Source organism: Podarcis cretensis (genome assembly GCF_951804945.1).
Source record: "Podarcis cretensis genome assembly, chromosome: 6".
Lineage (NCBI taxonomy): Eukaryota > Metazoa > Chordata > Lepidosauria > Squamata > Lacertidae > Podarcis > Podarcis cretensis.
The window spans coordinates 21446568-21468478 of NC_137175.1; the positions used below are offsets into that span (position 1 = coordinate 21446568).

At 43.4% G+C, this 21911-nt stretch overlaps 1 protein-coding gene across 1 annotated transcript in view; it reads left to right on the forward strand.

Annotated features, from left to right (window-relative positions):
• The window catches only part of PREX1 (phosphatidylinositol-3,4,5-trisphosphate dependent Rac exchange factor 1), a 220779-nt gene that overhangs the window by 186879 nt on the left and 11989 nt on the right, over nucleotides 1-21911 (forward strand). Inside the window, exons 20-30 of the mRNA XM_079978837.1 lie at nucleotides 1376-1512; nucleotides 2754-2919; nucleotides 5314-5501; nucleotides 6643-6804; nucleotides 7977-8187; nucleotides 9003-9279; nucleotides 9575-9778; nucleotides 17137-17225; nucleotides 18142-18224; nucleotides 18706-18796; nucleotides 19458-19586. Coding sequence (XP_079834963.1) covers nucleotides 1376-1512; nucleotides 2754-2919; nucleotides 5314-5501; nucleotides 6643-6804; nucleotides 7977-8187; nucleotides 9003-9279; nucleotides 9575-9778; nucleotides 17137-17225; nucleotides 18142-18224; nucleotides 18706-18796; nucleotides 19458-19586 — 1737 coding nt within the window. The remainder of the gene's footprint in view (nucleotides 1-1375; nucleotides 1513-2753; nucleotides 2920-5313; nucleotides 5502-6642; nucleotides 6805-7976; nucleotides 8188-9002; nucleotides 9280-9574; nucleotides 9779-17136; nucleotides 17226-18141; nucleotides 18225-18705; nucleotides 18797-19457; nucleotides 19587-21911) is intronic.

A 21911-nucleotide genomic window follows, 5' to 3' on the forward strand; every position in this document is an offset into this window, starting at 1 on the left:
ATCTCAGAAGCCAGAACAGCAAGAGGGATCGCTGCGCAGTGAAAGCAGCAATCCCTCTTGCTGTTCTGGCTTCTGTGATAGCTGTGCAGCCTGCATTCGCTCCATAAGACGCACACACATTTCCCCTTACTTTTTAGGAGGGAAAAAATGAGTCTTATAGAGCAAAAAATACGGTAATTGGTGGGCTGGATCTACATCTGGCCCACCTTCCGTGGGCCATATGATGGGTTGGTGGGGCTGTCCACCTGTCAGTCACTTCAAAGGAAGAACTGGGAATGAACTGTAGGTTTTCTTCCGATCCTTTTTTTCTTTATTTGTGGCCTTGGCTTTAGTTTAATCCAGAGCTGCAAAGAAAGAGTCAGCTGTGCAGCTGCAGCTTCAATTCAAGCTGCAAAGCTTCTTGCCGAAAATTGGACCTTGCATTCTACACCAAATCCAGCACCAACTGCAAGTCACATTTTGGGCAGGGATCAGCTCTACTTGGGAGCTCCTGAGTGGAACAAAATCCTACCAGGGCTTGTATTGGCACCAGAATGCAAGCCCCATTTGCTGGGTAAGCTCATGGCTGGGTGGAGGGCCACTGATGTCAATCTGGCTGAGGGCTTCATCAGATCTGGAGCTGGCCTTGTCAGGCACAGAGGCACCTAGAGGTCAATCCCTACTATTCTGCAATCTCTGCAGCATCGATCCCTACTATTAGCAGGCAATATGCTGCCTCTTTATTAGTATGCCTGGTATAAATACTGGAAGCCTGGTCTTCTATGTCTGGATAACAGAGCAGGGCCTTTTCGTTGCTCCACTTCAGGCTCCTTATTCCAGAAAAAGCATTGGAAACATTGGAAGGTCTAGATTTGGTTCCCGCTTGCCGCTCCCACCGGTCTTATGATGTGTAAAGCACTGTTGGTAGGAAAGGCAAGGTGTAAACTTATTGAATGTAGACAATCTAAAACAAAAAGTAGTTCAGTGTGCAATCCAATGCATGGTCACTCAGAATAAAGTCCCATTGAGTTTCAGATAAATGGGTATAGGATTGGCTTCTAAACAGATTGTAGGATCATTTGTAAAAGAACTAACCTTTCTCCCTCCCTTTTAGGGGAAAGGTCTGTAGCTCAGGGGTAGAAAAGAGGGTCCCAGGTCCAATCCCGGACATATTTTGTTAGGGGTGGAAATGTTCCTTGCCTGAAACTCTGGAGAGGTCTGACTCAGTATAATACAACTTACACTAGAAGAACCTAAGAAGAGCCAATGGCCCATCTAGGGTTGCTTCAGAAAATCTGTTATATCCACCACTCATTGACCAGAAATAGCTTGTTTATTTTATTGCTTACTCTGTAGCCGTGCTTTCTAAACCCCTCTCCTGTCCACTTCTCTTAAGGATCAGAAGCAAGTGCTGTGGGCCTTCACCCAGGGCAGTGTGTCTTGAAAGTGAGCGGGAATAACGTGATGAATGAAAATTACACTGAGGTTCTGGAGCACTTTGCGGCATACAGGAACAGGCAGCAGGAATATCTGGTGAGAAACTAGTTAGGGAGGTATTTGTTTTCTTATAATACTTCTAGAGGGTAAGAAAACACTGTATCATGCTGTTGTGCAACTGTTTTGCTGAATAAGTGTGCTTTGAACTTACATCTCCTCATCAACGAGGGAGGGTGCTTAGAATTCACATGAAAGCAGAACTTTGCAAATTTATCTTAACCTCAAATATTCCTGCTCAGGTGGCAAAAAGCTGCTTCTGTCTAGTTATCAGGGACAACACCAAATACTAAATTAGATTTGGTTCTGAGACCTGAACACCCCCCCCCCTTATAAAATCTCTTGACTTTTGTTGTATCCAAGTTTTAAAAGCAGAGCTCTCTCCTCTAGATGCAGAGCTGGTTTTGAATGCTGACATTCTTCTCACGAAATTCAGTGCACTTTATATTTCTTAGTAATTGACTCCACTTCCATCCCTCTTAAACCAAAAACTGTGCTGTGGCTCTAAATATGGGTAGACTAAATTTATCCAATAGGCCAGTGTTTCCCAAACATTGGGGAATCCCAACAAAAAATGTCATTTTGGGGCTTTTCTGCACAATCCTCTCAAGCCTATCTGTATTCACTGAGGACCAAAATAGATGATATCTGAAATACCTGTATGCATTTAATGCCGCTGACTTTTGTTATTTGCTGCAAAGGTCATGTTAGACTCTCTACACAGTTTTGGCCCAGAGTATCTTAAGGGCTGCCTTTTCCCATATGAATCTGCTCGGTTATTAAGATCATCATCTGAGGCTTTGCTTCACATCCTGCTTCAGTATGAGGCATGGTCGGTAGTCATGTGGGACCAGGCCTTATCAGCAGTACCACCCAGGTTGTGGAACTCCCTCCCCTTGGAGGTTCATGTGGTCCCCATATTGTAAGCCTTTCACAGAGCTATGAAGACTGTTCCTTTACCACCGGGTGTTTGATCTTGAGTAATTCTGGCTCTATGTTGGTGGGGTTGTGGTTGCTCTGTTCAGATGTTCTCTCTAACTATATGGATTTCAGATATTTTAAATGAGATTTTCTCACATTTCCTGGTCCTGTTTATCATTCTTCTCATCTGCCTGATGTTCATCATCACCCCCATTGGCCATACTCATCTCATTATTGGCCATGCTCGTCCAGAACATCTGGAGCAGACCAGGTTGCTGATACCTGTAAATCCATCCAAAAGCCAATGTGCAGTGAAACTTGGGAGAATGTCTCTCTGACATCCCTTCTTTCTTTGGAAGGGTTTTTATCAATGGGTGTACCGAACGCATGAAGACGCTGAAGAGGACAGAGCTCGACAGTCAGCTTCCAACTCATACCTGAATGGAAGTCATTCTGAATCTTGTAAAGGAGATCTCTTTACAATCGAGGAAAATGATCCCCTTAATGACAGCCAGCAAGACGAAGGTAAGACATTCCCTGCCAATGAGGGAAATGATCTAGGAAGTGATCCGTAGCTGTCCTCTGATGGGGTTGGGGTGGGGGAGGGATAGCTTGGTGATGCAAAAGGCCTCCTGGCCCCCCTTCTTAGAAATGATCTCAAATAGTAGGTCTATAAAAGACTTTCCTGAGACCTTGAAAAGCCACTGCCATCTGAAGTACTGGGCTAGATAGACTAATGACCTGGTTCATTATAATGTAGTTTTATATTTTTGTGTGATACATCAGTAGAATGGGAGCTAGATGTGCCTTTCTTCTAAGGCAAGGTGACAGAGACAATAATTTATACCTGAATCACTGTGGATGTTTAATTTGGAACAGGGGTTCTTTTCTTGCCTTCAACAGACAGGCTTCAAAGGTTGCCATTCAACCCTTGCCTATTACAGGGACTGGAGACTGGGCATTTCCCTGGACTGTGCCAGTTTCCTGCTATGTGCTATACAAGTGTGAGTCAGTGGGTGAGGAATCTGGTAGATCACTCAGGATGCCACAAGCAAAAGACTATGTGCAGAATTTCATTCCTGCATCTCCTCCTTTGTGGTCTCTCACACTGGTTTCATATATACAAACTTTATCTCCAAAACAGTACATCTGTTTTTATTGACCTCTTTAGCTGTGCACTAGAGAAAATCACTGAGCCCCTGGATGCAGTGTTATAGGGAAATTGACTTGGCAGCTGCAATGTCAAGCCACAAACCCAACATAATTGCACAGTGCCTTTGCTTGTGGTTGACATATATCACACTGGGAAATGTTTTTATTTTATATTTTACTGAATTACTTGTATCCTTTGTGCCACGTAGGATGCCAGCTCAGTCTTTCTCTCAACTTGTTACCCCAAATTGGATGTGACTGACTTCTAGCTAAACTGTGGGATTCTTAATGAGAATGTTATTGAGAAAAGGGGATTGTGGGATTCTATTTACTGACAATGCTATATTTGGCTGAAGCTACAACACGGGGACTGACCAAGATGGCAAGAGATGAGAGTATTAAGACATCTGAGTCCCATTTGAGATTTTGCCTATGTAGCTTCTCTTTGAAAGGAAGTATGCTTTACTTAGCCGAACTTTTCTCACTGGGTTATTGTGAAGATAAAACTGGGTATAGTGTTAAGACCTTGAGTTTCTTCAAGCAGGAGTGGGATGCAAATATAAATAAAATTAATACCTTAATAGGATGTTGCATAGCACCATATTTCAGCAAAATAATGAATGAAATTAAAACGTGCTTTAATATTGAGACTGAGTGCTTGCTCAATAGGATCCTAAGAGGTCTGAGAACCAGCCCCACCAGTTGTGTCTACTACTACCTGTCAGTGTCACCCCCTCTCCCAAGACATTACAAGACTTTTAAAATTGCTTTTGATGGCTTATAATTGGCAGAAGCATCACTGCCAGAATTTCAAGTAATTTTGTTGACTGAGCAGAAGCGAGGAGGGCTTTTAAAGTTCATCAGTGATAATCACGTTTTTAAAAGCTTTTGAATATTCATATTTGCATTGTGTGCTCTTGGCTGACTTGCAGTGCGATGGCATGTGCTTTGGCTGAATGATTGACAGTGTAATCCTAATCGTGCCTGTTCAGAAATGAGCCCCATGGAGTTCAGTGGTACTCGCTCTCAAATAAGTATTCATATAACAGGGATAGCATTGTAGTCCCTGCCAAATGTTTTAAACATCCACCTCCCAAACATCCCAGGTTTCATGAGGCCAGAGATTATGGGAATTGTACTTCATATACATACACACGCCTTTACTGTGGCCTTTGACACCTGAGATGTGTAGTTTTGTGACCCACCCTCTTCCTGTGACTGTAATTTGTTGTAGAGTTGGAAGGGACCCTGAGGGTCAAGTCCTCCTTTGTGCTAAGTGGACACACTCATGAGATGGAGTGGTTTTATTTTTTATTTTTAATGAACTCAGTAAGATCACAGTGTTCATAAATGCCAAGAGGGCCTTTTAATTATGTCATGTTCTCACTCCTCCTTTGTCATAATGGCTTTTTGTGCTGCTTCAGGGATTCTGAGAATTTTTTTGATATGCTACAGCTTGTGCTTTTGTGGTGTAGCCAGTGTGGTGTAGTGGTTAAGAGCAGTAGTCTCGTAATCTGGGGAACCGGGTTCGCGTCTCTGCTCCTCCACATGCAGCTGCTGGGTGACCTTGGGCCAGTCACACTTCTCTGAAGTCTCTCAGCCCCACTCACCTCACAGAGTGTTTGTTGTGGGGGAGGAAGGGAAAGGAGAATGTTAGCCGCTTTGAGACTCCTTCGGGTAGTGATAAAGTGGGATATCAAATCCAAACTCCTCCTCCTCTTCTTCTCCATCTCTGTGCTCTTCTAATGACTGAATTTCGGTTTGCAGAACTGGCCCTTCAGACTTTTGACTCCCCGTTAATCATCAGAGAAGACACTCCTCTTATTAGCCTAACGGTGGACAATGTTCACCTGGAACATGGCGTCGTGTATGAATACGTCAGCACTGCTGGGATCAGGAGCTTTGTCCTGGAGAAGATCATTGAGCCCAAGGGTTCCTTCAGCCTCACAGCAAAGGTTTATACCATTCGGTGTTATTCTTTAATGCATCAACCAGGCATCCTCTTTTCCCTGTCCCTGAAGCTCAGTAGAGTTACAAATGTATATAGAAATGTGTTAAAATATATTGAAGTCTATTAAAACCCAGTTGCAATGAAAAAGGACCCTTTGTTGATGGGCGACAATCTAATGGGAGATGGTGTACAATGAGTTAAAGTAAATCTTTAAACTTACCTTTCCTTAGAAACCAGAAACATTTCTTCTAGGTGTAATTGCGAATGAATTGCCCAAGAAAGCCCACAACCAGCAGTAAGGATAGTATATGCAAGAAATTGGAAATTAAGAGAAATTTAGGGAAAGAACAACGGATATGCAAACTAATTGAATATGCCTAGCTTGCCAGTATGACATCTGAAATGAGAAACCAAGATGACAAATTGACAATGAGTGAGTGGGAGTACCTAGGGGGATATTTATTGGACCTTAAATATGACTTCCAGGTTAGGGGGTGCTTTGTGACCAACAGCTGACATTATAAGAGATAAGAGAGTGTGGAAAACTGGGTGAAGAACTAGTGTATATGCAGCCAAATAATATGTATAAAGAACTGTCATGAAACGCTGGGTGGGAAGTCAAATAGATTTATTGTATATAGTATGGAAAAGAAGATGTAACAATAAAACTAAAGAAACTCAGAAAATAGTCAGATGGCTGCAGAGATGTTGAGACTAACTTACTGCAGATTGCAGCTGGCAAAGGTTTTTTTTTCACAGTGGGGAGGGAGGGGGGACACACCAGAGAAAAACCTGTCATCCAACACCTCATTACTACATTATGATTAGTCAACCCCCACCTCTTCCAAAACATTCTTAGAAATCTGTCTACTTTCCACAGAAACAGCAGGATTTCCCTCTCACTTTTTGTGGAATGAGGGTTCCACAAAAACAAAGAACAAAATTTGAGTCACCACTTGCGTTACAATTTACCTTTCTAAAGTGTTCCCTTGAAATACGCCAGGAAGCGTGTCTACCTGCCCAGTTGTCATTTTTGCCTTTGGAATTGTGCGATCCTGGCTGATGTAGTTCCAATGTTTCATCTGCTTAGAGGTTTGTGGCCTGGTGTTCCAACCAAACAAGGTAATTGATTTCTAATGCTTTAGATTTTGGAGGCCTTTGCTACAGATGACAGCTTCTTTGTGAGGAACTGCAGAAGGCTTATGTCCCTCAGCAATGCTGTGGTCACCATGCCGCAATTTGAGTGCCGGCAGATTTGCGACACAAAGTTGGAGAGCATCAGCAGAAGGGTTGCCAGCTATCAAGAGGTGAGATCATTGTGCATAACGACATCATGACACTGCAGCATAAATGGCCTCGGTCCATTTATGAAGGAGCGTCTCCACCCCCATCGTTCTGCCCGGAAACTGAGGTCCAGTGCTGAGGGCCTTCTGGCGGTTCCCTCGCTGCGAGAAGCCAAGTTACAGGGAACCGGGCGGAGGGCCTTCTCAGTAGTGGCACCAGCCCTGTGGAACGCCTTCGCACCAAATGTCAAAGAGAAAAACAACTCCCAGACTTTTAGAAGACATCTGAAGGCAGCCCTGTTTAGGGAAGCTTTTAGTGTTAAGTAGACTATTGTATTTTAATATTTTGTTGGAAGCCGCCCAGAGTGGTTGGGGAAACCCAGCCAGATGGGCAGGGTATAAATAATAAATTATTTATTATTATTATTATTATTATTATTATTATTATTATTATTATTATGCCTTTAGATTTCAAATCCCCTTTTAAGGAGGTTGGCTGGGTGTAGGTGCGCATTTCGTCATGTGTTTTAAACTTTTAGATGGCTTTCTGGTTTTATTGAGATTGCAGACTAATGTCACTGTCTGATTGTGAAACACTTGCACCTTATCCAGTTAAGGGCCTTCTTCACACAGAAGCAGGCTTTCCAATCTGACAGCTCGGACTGGATGCACACAGCTCATTTTACAAAGCCAAGATATGATGCCTGCAGATCAGACAGGAAGCAGGAGTAAGGGGATCCTATCTACCCTCCTCATCAAATAGCTGATTAGTATGATTCTAGTTTAAAAAATAAATAAATGAGTAGCACATATCCAGAACCCACAGCTTCACGCACAGTCTTTTGGATCAGAGTCCCAGCTTACATTATGGGATTTAAGCATTCACTTGCTATCATGGATAGCATTTCTACATCATTTCTGGTCTCTCCTGGATTCTGTGAACATCTTGAAGCATACAATACATAGATTTATGTAGTTATTAAGGAAATACATTTTCTGTGAATTATTGGAAACAGGGCCACCGAGATAATTTTTTTTCTTTTGTGGGTGGAGGTGCTGATGGAAATAAGAAAAAAAAAAAAAAGGAGCAGCTGTAGTAGGTAGTTCGATTTATTTATAAGTGCATAAACCCAGGGGCAAGTAGTTTGTGGATTAGTGTGCTAGTACAATTGAAACATTTAACTTCCTTTCCCTAGTTCGCAGATGAATTGAAAACCAAGGTGAGCCCATCCTTCAAAAGAGCCACAACGGAACTTCACCCTCTGAGCAGCATGGATTTCTGCCCCACCAACTGCCACATTAACCTCATGGAAGTGTCGTATCCCAAAAACACTACCTCGGTGGCTAGGTCGTTCAGCATTCGCATCGGACGGAAGCCTTCTATTATCGGCCTAGATCCAGAACAAGGTGCTCACTATCTCTTAAGAGCTTTGCATACCCATTGGAGCAACACCCAGCTGTTGTTCAAGACCAAATTCAAGAAGAATGCTTCTACTAAGATGCCTGGTCCCCTTTGAAGGTTTTATGAGAGCATCTGACTCTGTCATAGGACACAGCGTAATAGTGGGAATAGGGTGGGTGGGGATGAGCATAACTATCAAGCTGCACATGACAGCCAAGCAGCCTTAAGCAAATTCCCCCCTTTTTCTGTATAGAAGGGGTGGTTTATTGACTGGGAAAGAAACCTGAAAGACTTAACAAGAGATCCATCACCATGCAAATATGTTATGGCTGCAAGGCTTGGCAGTAAGTAGGCAATTGAACAAGAATGGTCTTCCACTGGTGTCTGTGCTAAAACAATACGTTGTTTTGAGGCAATTTATGATAATACAAGGAGCAACTGAGATACTGGCAACAGGGAAAGGAAGGCCAAAGGTCTAGGACTAGCTCATGGTTGCTGTTCTTGCCCCAGTATTTACAGAATTTGACAGGCTTGAGTACAGCTATTGGCCTGCTGATAATTCCAGATAAGTAAATAAATTTCATAAGCATAGTTCTACCCTTTAGGTAAATTTTAAAGGATTGCTCTACGATGACTACAAAGGGTCTTCTGGGGCAGGGAAATTCTTCGTAATTCCTTATTTCTTCCCATCTGTCACTTATATCTTCCCCCTTTTGGAAAACAGTTCAATAAATAACATATAAAAGAATTTGAGGTTGCTCCTTAAAAGAAGCTTTAAAGACAAGTGCTTTCGTAACCAGCATTTTTAAATGTTTAACAGGAAGCTTAAATCCAGTCTCATATACTCAGCACTGCATAGCCAGCATGGCTGCACCATCATGGAGATGTTTGGCGCCAGAAAATGGGGACCTCAACCCACATGGACAATATGATGGTTGCTTTGGCCAAGAGAATGGAGGAACTACTCAGGAGGAGAGAGGTCTCACCTTTCTGTTGAAGCAAGAAGATCGGGAGATACAGGACTCCTACTTGCAGCTCTTCAACAAACTAGAAGTAGCAGTTAAAGAAATGAAACAATATGTCTTTCAGATAAATAAGTGAGTTGGTTAACATCTTGCCTTTAGAAATCTTTGTGCTCAATCGGGGGGGGGGGGAGGAGAGAATCAAAGTTATGATTGAATTATAACTCTCAATGCCCTACTTGACTTAGCTTTAGCATGCCTTAGAGCAGGGGTGATGCAGAGCCTCCGATTAAGGTTTTAAAAGCATGGGGAGGTTCACAGAGCGTCAGCCTACAGGTGTCCCCATGTATGTATAGCAGAGATTACAGTTCTGGCTCCTGGAGCCCTTGGCTGCTTTTTCTTCTTACCATGATACATTCTACATCTGCAGGCTTTTGTCCACCATTACTGAACCCACGGCAGCAGGATTATGTGAGCCTCCCTCCATGGAGGAGATGCCCGCCACATCCTTGGTCTCGGAAGAGAGCGATATTGACAAAGTCGAGCATGGGATGAAGAAGGTTTGTTTCAAAGTGTCTGAGGAGGACCAGGAAGATTCGGGACACGATACAATGAGTTACAGGGACTCATACAGGTGGGTTCAGTGAGGCGCACTGCTCGGAAGCCATTTCACTTGGATACTGAGAAGATTATACATCCATGTATCATCAAATGAATCACATACTGCTGTTAAAACTTGTGGTATCAAGAATGCTCATGTTCTTCTGCTTGATGGCTTAATCTAGTAGCAGACTTGGGTTGTGGAGTTAAAAAAGAACCACCCAAAAATAAGTTTTTTGCATCCTTGGAGAACCCCCAGAAGTATATTTGTAAAATAAAAGAAAAATTATAGAGAGCGAGAGAGCAGAGACAGAGAATAAAGCCCCTTGGCACCAAGATCCTAAGAGCATACAGGGTGATGATGGTAGTTGAGAGAAAGAGAAATGTCTAAACTGTCTGAGCCCCGGACAAGTTATGAAAAGGGTCGTAGAAAGAGGGGTGATTAGGGTTTCAGATGTGTGACCCAGGGACTCCTGACAGCTTGTTATAACTATCCTTGAGAAGAGAGATTGTGAGTTGGGTGGAAGGAATGTGGGCCATGAGATATAAACACTCCCCATAACCACCCACTCTATACATGAGGTTTCAGAAGGACAGCAGAGCAAAAGGATTCATTTCCCTTTTTTCATCCTCCAGAATGGCACCCGCCCCGCATAGCTATGAAATGCTCAAATTTGGGGCCAGCAGACTGTATGGCACAGCGGGGGAAATCCCTGGGGAGCAGGGGGAAAGTCACCCTTTTTTCTCTTTCCGACGCCTGAAATTTCCCTTTCCAAAGAGATCTGAGCAGCAGTTCTATCTGACTATGCTACAGAATTTTATTGCAGGTTCTAGTTGTTAATGAATGCATTTGAGAACATGCACTAAGCTAGAAGCAGAGGCGGTTTTATGGTAGTCCCATTGGTTCACCCACACTGGGCGCTGGTACTGCAGGGGGCACCGCAACAATGATGTAGAATGGAGCATGAAAGGTGGGGTGGGGGTGGGGGTGCCAAATTTTAGCATCGCACAGGGCACCACTGAAATTTGAGAACCCAAAGTCCACTGCTGCTAGAACTGCTTATCACATGCAAGATGATGCCTTTTTGTCATCACAAGAGAAATGTTTGTCGCGCCACAATCTGTGAATCCATTCCAGCAAATGTTAATGATGCCTAAATTAGGAGATTAGTCACTGGTAAGTAAAGGTAAAGGGACCCCTGACCATTAGGTCCAGTCGTGACCGACTCTGGGGTTGCGGAGCTCATCTCGCTTTATTGGCCAAGGGAGCCGGCATACAGCTTCCGGGTCATGTGACCAGCATGACTAAGCCGCTTCTGGTGAAACGCCGTTTACCTTCCCGCCAGAGTGGTACCTATTTATCTACTTGGTAACCTTTATTAAATTGTGTCCTTTGTTTCTTTAAATTGTGTCCTTTGTCTTATAGATATAGACACCTACCAACCTTACATTCTTATTCAAAGGGTTCTTGCACTTTGATAACAGAGCAGAATCATAACCCATATATTGCCCTTCTGGTTGTTTGTACATTACCACATTTTATTCTGGTATGACTTACCATATGGGAGGCCACTTGTAAGATTTTTGGACAAAAGTTTAATGTTTTGTGCAGTGATGCAGGATGAAGGAAAAAGCAATGGGGAATTGAAGTGACCCCAAATAGTCGCATTTTGACTAATGCTGTCCTCAGTGACACAGAATGTTCACAGCAACAGCTACCTACTAGCTAGCAATACCTTCTCACCATTTAGTACATCTGCATTGCAGGGTAGGAGGAATTTGTCCCTCTTCATAGGAAGGACATTCCATCACCCCAGACAAATTCAGTTGCTTTTCTCCGTGGTCTTTCTAATCTCATTCTGCCTTAACAAGCTAAAATCCAAATGTTTTTAAATCTTGCCAATCCCTTCTCTCTTTAAAAAGCACTCTGTGCTTAAAATCTGCTAACAAATGGATCATTGCTCCTTATATACTTAGGACTGTTCCCAAATGTACAGTAGAGCACATATGACATGGGCCAGGCCCTAATCATTACTTGCACGGTACGAATTTAAGTGCATCCAGTCCAGAGTTCACAACAATTTGACATGGTGCACATGTCAGTCACAGGATCAACTTACAGCAGGGCCTCAGTGATCAGGCAGGTCAGGTGAGGTCAGAGGGAAGAATTTTCCTCTTTATCCAGTGAAGCATCACAGCTGGGAAGAAGGAATCTTTTGTGGGTTTTTCAGGAGTAGACGCCTGTTAGCTTCAGACTGGTTCTGCAGCTGTTGTTTGCAGAACTGTTAACTTGTTGTCTTATGTGTACAAACACACAATCCACAGAAAACACAGACTAATTGGACTTTCTAACGATTACATCTACAGCAGGATTTTTTTGCATTACTCAGATCAGCAGGCACCAGTCTGAGGCACATGGAAGTAGACTGAATTAACCACAGCCCTGCTGTTTGGAAGATCTCACAAGAGATTTCAAGTAATGCGCTTTTTTTTTTTTTTTTGACTTTGTGGTTTTGTGTCCTAAGTGGAACAATTTCTGGATCATACATTAGAAGGAAAGGAGAAAGCAGAAAATGCTGTTTTTGAAGGGGCTGCCAACCAACAAGAGATTTTTTCGCTGCCTAAATCATAGCCCTTCGATGAGGGCATTATGAGGCTCATATACCCTCCACCCAAAAAAGGTGAAAACTGACAAGTGAAGAATAGCTTGGGCCCTGTCCACTTGTTCTAACCTGGGAATCTAAAGATGCAAGGAAGTTGCCCACTCCTCTGTATTGCTGATCGAAGGAGCAAATAAGCTAAATTAGGCTCCAGCAATACAGAGGATACAAAATGGATTTAGGCCAAGATACACAAGGCTTTCCTCCAATAGTACTCCTCTCGCCAGGCACACCAACAACATGAGGTAATTAATGGCGTTGGGGGCGGGGGGAGTTATTTCATAGTAGTAAAAAAACAAACCAGTTTGAACTGGCTCTTCATCTCAATTGATTTCAATCCAATACCAGAGCTAAAATCAAATACTCTTTATTCAGTGCTTTGTGGATCACAACAATAAGGAACTAAGGCACCTGTACTGTAGAACAGAAATTCCACCCAGCCATTCTGCAGACAATGCTATTTTAAAGAGACCTTTTTAGTCTGATATAGGACCATATTTATATATTGTTCAAATTGTTGTCCAACTCTTTGTGGCCCCATGGACCAGAGCACGCCAGGCACTCCTGTCTTTCACTGCCTCCCGCAGTTTGGTCAAACTCATGCTGGTAGCTTCGAGAACATTGTCCAACCACCTCGGCCTCTGTTGTCCCCTTCTCCTTGTGCCCTCAAACTTTCCCAGCATTAGGGTATTTTCCAGAGAGTCTTTCTTCTCGTGAGGTGGACAAAGTATCGGAGCCTCAGCGTCAGGATCTGTCCTTCCAGTGAGCACTCAGGGCTGTTCAAATATCTCCTGACTACTCCTGTCACTATGGAAATGAGTCTAGCAAATACTCAACAACTTTACTATTAGACTGCTGTAGAAAGTCAAGACTGTTTGAAAAACAGCTTTGTGCATTTCAGTTCCTCAAACATGGTTCCCTCACTCCCCGTCTCCACCTTCTGCCTTTGTAATATAGCACTATAAAACCACAGAAGTTTTCAGGTAGCTTGGAAGCACTTCTAGTAGCTGCAGTTATAGAGAAGCCTTTCCTATTCAAGTCTGTGAACATTGTGGTCCCAGAAGACTCAGAAGGGGAAAACAGTAAAAGAATAAAATTTCAGGTTCCCCACCCCCTTACCCTGCTTTCTTGTTTTTCAGTTGATTTCGGAAAACAGAGATCCAAAATATTTGTGTCTGAAAATCTTGTCTTAAGGCATAAGTGACCAGCTGCTTCTCATGGCATATATGTCACCTAGTGAAATACCACATCGTTCAAGCTTTAAAATTTAACTGTGTGATATTTAAAATGTTTATGTACCACTTTGTGTAAATAAATCGTGAGCAGTGTATAATATAAAATTTATTTTAAAAAAACCAAAGACGACGAATCAGTATAAAACCCCAAAATAGTGATATTTTGACAGATCACCCTGGTTAGTCCTAGAAGGGAAGCATAAAGCCCAATCGGAAGATCTACATTTGAACTGTATTTCTGGGGAGCCAGTGTGGTGTAGCGGTTAAGAGTGGTAGACTTGTAATCTGGTGAACCGGGTTCGCATCTCCGCTCCTCCACATGCAGCTGCTGGGTGACCTTGGGCCAGTCACACTTCTTTGAAGTCTCTCAGCCCCACTCACCTCACAGAGTGTTTGTTGTGGGGGAGGAAGGGAAAGGAGAAGGTTAGCCGCTTTGAGATTCCTTTGGGTAGTGATAAAGCGGGATCTCAAATCCAAACTCTTCTTCTTTCCTGCTGCAGTGATTCAAGCGCTAGTCGGATGGTAGCTCTTTCTCCGATACTGGACTTTCTAATCCGGGAGGAGTAACAGGGGACCCCTTCCTCTTAAACATGCAATTTAGATGTGTTCATTTCCACATACATGTCATGCCTTAGGATTGTTGTGAGCATAGTGATCCAGGTACATTGAGTATTTCTCCTGTGTTGTTGGCAAAGGAGATGGAATTTTGTGTGAAGCAGAGCTGTCAACATGACAACCAAACAAAGAAAGCTACTGAGCGGTAGCCAAAAACTGTCAAACGTTTGTAGAAAATCCCCAGCGTGTTTTGCAACCTGTGCATTAAAGAAAATAGGCCATGGCAATTCAATTAGAAGTGCTATTTCTAGCACTTCAAGTTTCCTAGTCACAGGAATTAGCATCATTTATTTCCTCTAAGAGCCGAGCATTGAACATGTAAAAAGCACATTTTGCATGGTTTAAATCCTCAGTTTTGGTTCCATAGAAAAGCTGTTGGTGGGTGGTAGGCTAATCTTTCGTTAGCAGTGTATCTTCAGGGTTTTTCTACCTACTCACAGTGGAATTCGTTTTAATGCAATAGAAATAATTTTATTCAGCTTTTCATATGACTCCTATTCCTGTGCTGGGTTTTGTTTAATGGGTTCTATAATTGAGCCTAATCTGTCCTAGATGACACAGTGAGATCAAAGGCAGATTCCCAGTGGGCCTGTCACTTGTTTCAGAATTTAAATGAAAGATGAGAGAGATTGTTCTGTCTTACCTCTTTTAGACTCAGACGATTAAGCATACGTAACCTATATAATAGCAATTCAAGAAGGAATCAAATGTGTTTTGATTGGTTTTAGTCAGAAAATGGATATCCCGGAGCTTACAAGAATGAGTAAAGCACAGCTAAGAAGATACTTATCTGGCATTAGTCATGGTTTGTTGCACGAGATCTGATTCGGACAATCAGTTTACCTTTCATAGCCTTTTGTTTCTTCCTAACATTCCTAAACATAGTGTAGTATATCCCTTTCAGAAATTAAGAGAAATAGATACCTTTGAGAAGAACTTATATATTGATAGCAGAAATCAAGTGGAGCATTCTCCTTCACCCTTGTCATTTTGATTGAGATGAAACAGCTCTTGCATATCCTGTGCTTACTGCATTTATTGTTTGTGTTGTTGTTACGCTGTTAAGATGCAGCAACTTGCAGATCTACACAGACAAAAATATCATGTCGTATTATTCTCCTGCTCATCATTATTTAATCCCCACAACAACCCTAAGAGGAACCCTAGGAAAGGCTGAGATGCAGTGACTGGCCCAAGGTGAACCCACTGAGCTTCATGGCCAGGTGGGGATTTGAAACCTGGTTTCCCAGGTCCTAGTCCAACACTCTGGGTATGTCTCTGTATCCAAGGAGCTAACAAGTTCTCATAAGGGTCCATTCCATAGAGAAGGCCCCTGTGGTGGCCCAGCGTATGGAGTTTCAAACTTGAATCCCAGATATGTGAATTCAGGTATCACCAGACTCATGGGCTTGTGGTTCCTTGGACCTTCATTTCCCATTTTCAACATGGGAGCAGAAGAGAGCTAGTGTGGTGTAGTGATTAAGAGCGGTAGACTCGTAATCTGGTGAACTGGGTTCGATTCCCCGCTCTTCCACATGCAGCTGCTGGGTCACCTTGGGCTAGTCACACATCTTTGAAGTCTCTCAGCCCCACTCACCTCACAGAGTGTTTGTTTTGGGGGAGGAATTAAAAAAAAAAACCCAACAACATGGGAGCAACATGGGAACTACCCCTTGTGGGGTAGTTTTGAGCGTATTTAAAAGATTGCAATGTTCATTTAAATAGTGTTGCATAAATTATATCCCATTCAGAGAAGGTGCCTCCAGACACATCTGATTGGTTAACATTCTGGCACATCAGGACCAGAGGCCAAATGTGGTCCTCCAGACCTCCCTGTCGGGTCCTTGGGATTTTCCCCAGGCCACACTCCTCAGTGGCTCTGTGTCTTGGCTTCCAGAAGTGTTTTTGCCTGGCCAGAATGTGACCTTGAACTCTCATAATGCCTCTTGCTCGCCTTGATGGACAATATAAAGGGGTGTGTTTTGAAATGAACTTATTGCACAGATGTCATATTTAAATTGACTCATGCATACTCTTGCTTCTTTTCACCATTGGCATGTGACCCATTTTGACTCCTATGTAAAAGAGTAAGAATGGCTAATGAAAGTTAGAAGACAGGATAGTTACGTTAGGTCGGGAAATTAGAACTCTTTACAAATTCTGCTATTGGTTCTGCAGGTTATGCTCTCTAATAAAAATGTATGTTTATGTTTAAATCTGTTCTGGTCTGGATGGATTCTATGGCAAGTATATCTCACCCAACATGCTTTGTGTGGATGTACTTGAGTATGATGATAAAACCAGAGTCCTACTCCTGGCAGTGGCAGTGGCAGGTAGTTTTAAGGGAAGTCTGGACTCAGCAGAATAGCTGAGTGACTGTCCTGGTGACCATCCAGGGATACACCTGGAAATGTCACAAAACAGGTACTGAAAACAGTGTTCCATCATTGTGCATTCTAATAAAAAACAGTGTGGTTTTAAGTTAAATCTGAACTTTAGAGTCAAGCAACAGAACATTGAAGCTCAATGACAAAGTCCCTGCGCTCAAAGAATCAACTAAATTTGGGTTAGAATTTGAACTTCTAACCCTTGTCTTTAGTCACTGACCTGAGCTCTGGTAGCAAAGAGTAATGCTACAGTTCTGCAATCTGTCTTCATCAGTGAAAGATGAAGTATTCTAGGACTATTCTAAAGGATAGTATCCTCTTACTGTGTTGAGTTAGGAGGGCCATTGTCCATTGTACACTACATTAAACCCTTGGAGACAGGCAGGAGAGAAATGAAAGAATGCCCTTCGATACACCCCCCAAAAGGTGCTAACTATGCATAGCTGAAATTCTGCATATGAAGAGTTTCTTAGTTTTTACACATTTTTCTTCCAGTGAGTGCAACAGTAACCGGGACTCCGTGCTTTCCTACACCAGCGTACGGAGTAACAGCTCTTATTTGGGCAGTGATGAGATGGGATCAGGTGAGTGAATGCTGTGAATGCATTAATATTAATAAAGAAGGGTTCAACAGTGTATGGACCATAAGCCAATGCTTCAGTAGATGCCAGTCTATTATTCAGCTGCTCACTTGTGTTTTCTTAGTGTTCCCATAGCAACCACCCTCCTTGCAGATTTAGGGAACTTAAAAAGCCCATGTCATACACTGTGTCCAAGTGGAACGAGAAATGTCAAAAATCAGTTGGGTCATCTTGTTCATCTTGGTTCTTAGAGCACTTTCAGTTCTCCTTCTTTCCTTTTCACCCCTTCAGAAAGTTGTAATTGATACTGCTGTTGTCATTATATACCGTATTTTTCACACCAAAGGAGCACCGGACAATAGGACGCACCTTGTTTTAGAGGGGGGAGAACAAGAAAAAAAATTCTCCCCCTCTCTGCCCAGCGCCCCTTCAGCGAAGCGGCAGGAGGCGCTGCGCAGAGAGGGGGGGAATTTTCCCCCTCTTGTTTTCCCCCTCTAAAACAAGGTGCCATTTAAGGTGCGTTCAGTCGCTTTTGGGCGGCTACCTTGGAAGCCTGGAGAGCGAGAAGGGTCGGTGCGCACTGACCCCTCTCACTCTCCAGGCTTCAGGTTCCTTTCGACCTGCTCTTTGGGGCTGGCGGGGGGAAGCCCACCACCAGCCCCAAAGAGCAGGTTGGGGAGCAGCGGAAAGGCGCGCAGCAGAGAGGCTGCTGCCATAGTCTCGTGTCACATCTCCAGCCAGGAGAGGGTCGCGGGGCTATGGCATCTTCGCTCCATAGGACGAAGGGGGAAAAGTGCGTCCTATAGAGCGAAAAATACGGTATATTAAATTTCTAGATAGGCATTTGCTCCTGACATTCTTTCCATTGGAATATATTTGCATGAGAACAAGCCCAAAGTTTTACTGTTCCCATCATTAGGTGATGAACTCCCCAATGACATGAGGATACCTTCAGACAAACAAGACAAACTGCACGGCTGCCTTGAGCATCTATTTAACCAGGTGAGTGACACAAACGCTTATGATGTAGAACAGGGAACTTCACTGCTTTTGCCATACTCTCTTAGAGTGCGTGCTCTTCCAGATGCTTAGGAACCAGTAATGTTGACTAGCAATGGGATGCTCTTTTCTTGACATTCTCTGTGATGGGGTTCAACAAATATTCTGTTGCTCATTCAGGCCATGGCTCATCTACTTGGCTTCATCTGGAGTGCCTCAGAGCATGACAGTTGCCTTTGGTTGTTCGCCCCCAGCACTTGGTGTTCAAAAATATACTCCCTCTGGTCTTGGAGGCTTCATTTAGCTATTGTGATTTGGGGAGGGCATGGGGCACACATGGGGGAAGGAGCTGAGTAAGCAGAAATTATTGCACTGATGGGATGTGTTACCACCCATGGTTTCCCCTAGGAAAAAACAAACAAAAAACACCTCTCTGGAAACTCTTGGAGAATTTTCAAGACTCACTAAATGTGCTTCTTTGCAGGTGGATGCTATCAATGCCCTTCTCAAAGGACCAGTAATAAACAAGGCTTTTGAAGAAACAAAACATTTTCCAATGGACCACAGTTTACAAGGTAAACTTGCCAGAACATCATGTGCCCAGGATAATCTTGCTTTTCTCAGAACTTTACAGCTAGGTCCAGGTGCAACTTGCTAAATCTCCAGTTGTTCCCCTTCCTTCCTTCCTTCCTTCCTTCCTTCCTTCCTTCCTTCCTTCCTTCCTTCCTTCTGATGTGTGAATTCGCTCCGCCTTTCTTGAGCGCAGGGATAGGAAAACCTGGAATGTGATTGACATCACATCATGTTACAGGGGAGATATAGAAGGAAAAGACACTGTGTTACTGCTCTCAGTGGTAGCCGTTAATTCCTCATAAGATCCAGTTTCCAGCCCTATTGTATGTTTGACTGCTTTAATATATCTATATGTTTGCATTGCTTCACTGCAGGTTAGTTTTGCTGTTCTGTACAGGCTCCCAGTTATGTTGTATTTTAATAAAATAACAATAATAATTTTATTATTTGTACTCCACCCATCTGACTGGGTTTCCCCAGCCACTCTGGGCAGCTTTAATTTTTCATCAGAGCCAACTTTTCAAAAGGCTTGGTTGGGAGTATGCATACTCCCAACCAAGCCTTTTGAAAAGTTGGCTCTGATGAAAAATTAAAGTCAGGTGCTGTTTTGAACTACTCTGGCATTGCTCAATTGCCCGGCCTAAAGTCTCTCTTCTTATGCAGAATTTAAGCAGAAAGAAGAAACCACAATTCGGAGCAGGAACAAGATTCAAATCAGCATCCAAGAAGATCCCTGGAACCTTCCGCTTCGCATCAAGAACCTTGTGGAGACCATACAGAAATATGTGGAAGGTCTGTGAAAAGGGTTGCTGGGGGAAAGCTCTTTGGTTTATTTTAGTATTATGAAAAGGGTAGTAGAGTGACCGGAGATTGATCTGGGCTGCTTTTATTGCAAATCTGGTTTCTACCCATTGGACTGGATCAGTTTTGGGTGGGTTCACCCTTTGTACTGACATGAGCTGAAAACATTTCTGATGAGACATAATTAGCCTGTGTTTAGCAGATGGAGATTTCTAACAAATGAGATTTGTTGCCTATAGGCAATCCAAGCAGAGATTTTTTGACATCCCTCAGGAGGTTGTGAACTCTCCTTCCTTGGAGGTTTTTAAGCAGAGGCTGGATGGCCATCTGTCACTGATGCTTTAGCTGAGATTCCTGCGTTGCAGGGGGCTGGACTAGATGACCCTTGGGATCCCTTTCAACTTATACAGTGGTACCTCTGGTTGTGAACATGATTAGTTCCGAAGGCCCGTTCGCAACATGAAAAGAGCGCAACCCGCAGCGGCGCATCTGCACACACGTGGGTTGCGATTCGCCGCTTCTGCGCATGCGTGTGATGTCATTTTGCGTGTCTGTGCATGCACGAGCGGCAAAACCCGGAAGTGACCCTTTCCGGTACTTCCGGGTCACCGCGGGACGCAACCTGAAAGAACATAACATGAAGCGGCCGTAACATGATGTATGACTGTACAATTCTATGATTCTATATCTGAAACTGACACACCTCATAAGTTAGGCTCACAATGATTCCTTTGTTAGATTCCATCTAATTTTTCATTGGAATATGCTACTCAAATTTGACTATGTGAATTTCCCCAGCGAAATCCTCCATCGGAAGAGGAAGTGCAAGGGCAGTTCTGGACAAGCACCCCGGCTGCCAAATAATGTCATAATCCCTTGACTACATTTGTTTTTTGCACATTGTGAAATAAACTTGGGGAGTTCCCAGGTTGAGCCATTTTCCTGACATGGAAATGGCCTGTGCTTTAGTTTGAACAAGGAGAGTAGTTCTGATCTGCTTTCATTAAGAAACACAAAGATTTCTTCAAGCTGAAGAGTTTACTGAGCCTAGAACCCCCTTGAGTCACCCAAATGAATGTGTGACGGCGTGAACTGCTATTGGGGGCTGCGTATGCAGACATGTCTTGCCCCCAGCACCCTGTCTTTAACACTTTATAGGCAAGAACTAGGTAAGAGACATAAATCAGAATACAGAGTAGCTTCAGGTGTGTTTGATTCCAAAATATTAGTGCAATCTGTACTTATGATGGGATGTTTAACCTTTGGACCACAAAATGTTGTCCAGGTCTCATCACACCCAACTTGCATGGCCAATGGTCAGGGGTGTTGGGAGTTGTAGTTCAATGTCTGGAGGACCAAAGATAGGCTCCGCTGACTTAGACCACCACTTCCCCAAGTTTCTTAAGTCTCCTCAAACATTAGAGTAAATACATAAGGGCTTAAACAGGGGAGGGGTCTGGGGTGTCCTGGCCAGAGGCGGAGGCAGCGTGGAGCCTGCACGTGCTCAATCCACTGTGTCTCTTCCAGGAGAGATGTGTGGCTTGGGCACACTGCAGGCCCCCGGTAAGTGCCGCCTGGCCTTTTGTCACCGCCTTCAGTGGTGACACCCGGGGTGGCCTGCACCCACCTCACCCCCTTCCTCCGCCCCTGGTCCTGGCACACTGACTCCACTTCACACATTGAGCTGAACATGCTTAGAAGCTTCCCCACGATCAGGAACTTGTAATGCACAAAGATCTAAAGTGCCGCCAGCATGCATAGGGACATTGAGGGTGGGGCTCATAGGTACAGTTTGCTACAGTATTTTAGATTTAATTAAGCACACTTGGAGCTGCCCACGATGTCTGACTTTTGCCTCCTTCCTAGTTTGTGCACGTGAACAATTGTTTTCTTGGGGCCAGGATTTGTCAGGGCTCTGACCTGGAACTTGTTTTTGGTGCAGTTGCTGAATGCTGGAAACTTACGAAGTGATTTCAGAGTATGTGCAGAGCAACTTCTCCTTCCCATTAAGTAACCATATCTAGCCCATGCATAGCTGAGAAAAAGTGCAAGGCCTTCTAGAACAGTGGTGCCCAAACTTTCATCCTCATGGCCCACTTGAAAATTGCTGGGAGTTTCGATGGACCACATAAAAGTTTTTTCTTGCCTGCTGTAGCGATTGCAATGTGCTGTGCTAAATTGCTGCATGATTTTTAATTGCATTTTCATTGCTTCTTTAATTTAGTACGTTGTATTTTATCGTATTACAATTGGAATATATGGAATTCAATAGAATTCAGTTTATAAGTGCTCTTCACTGACGAGCTGCAGACCAAC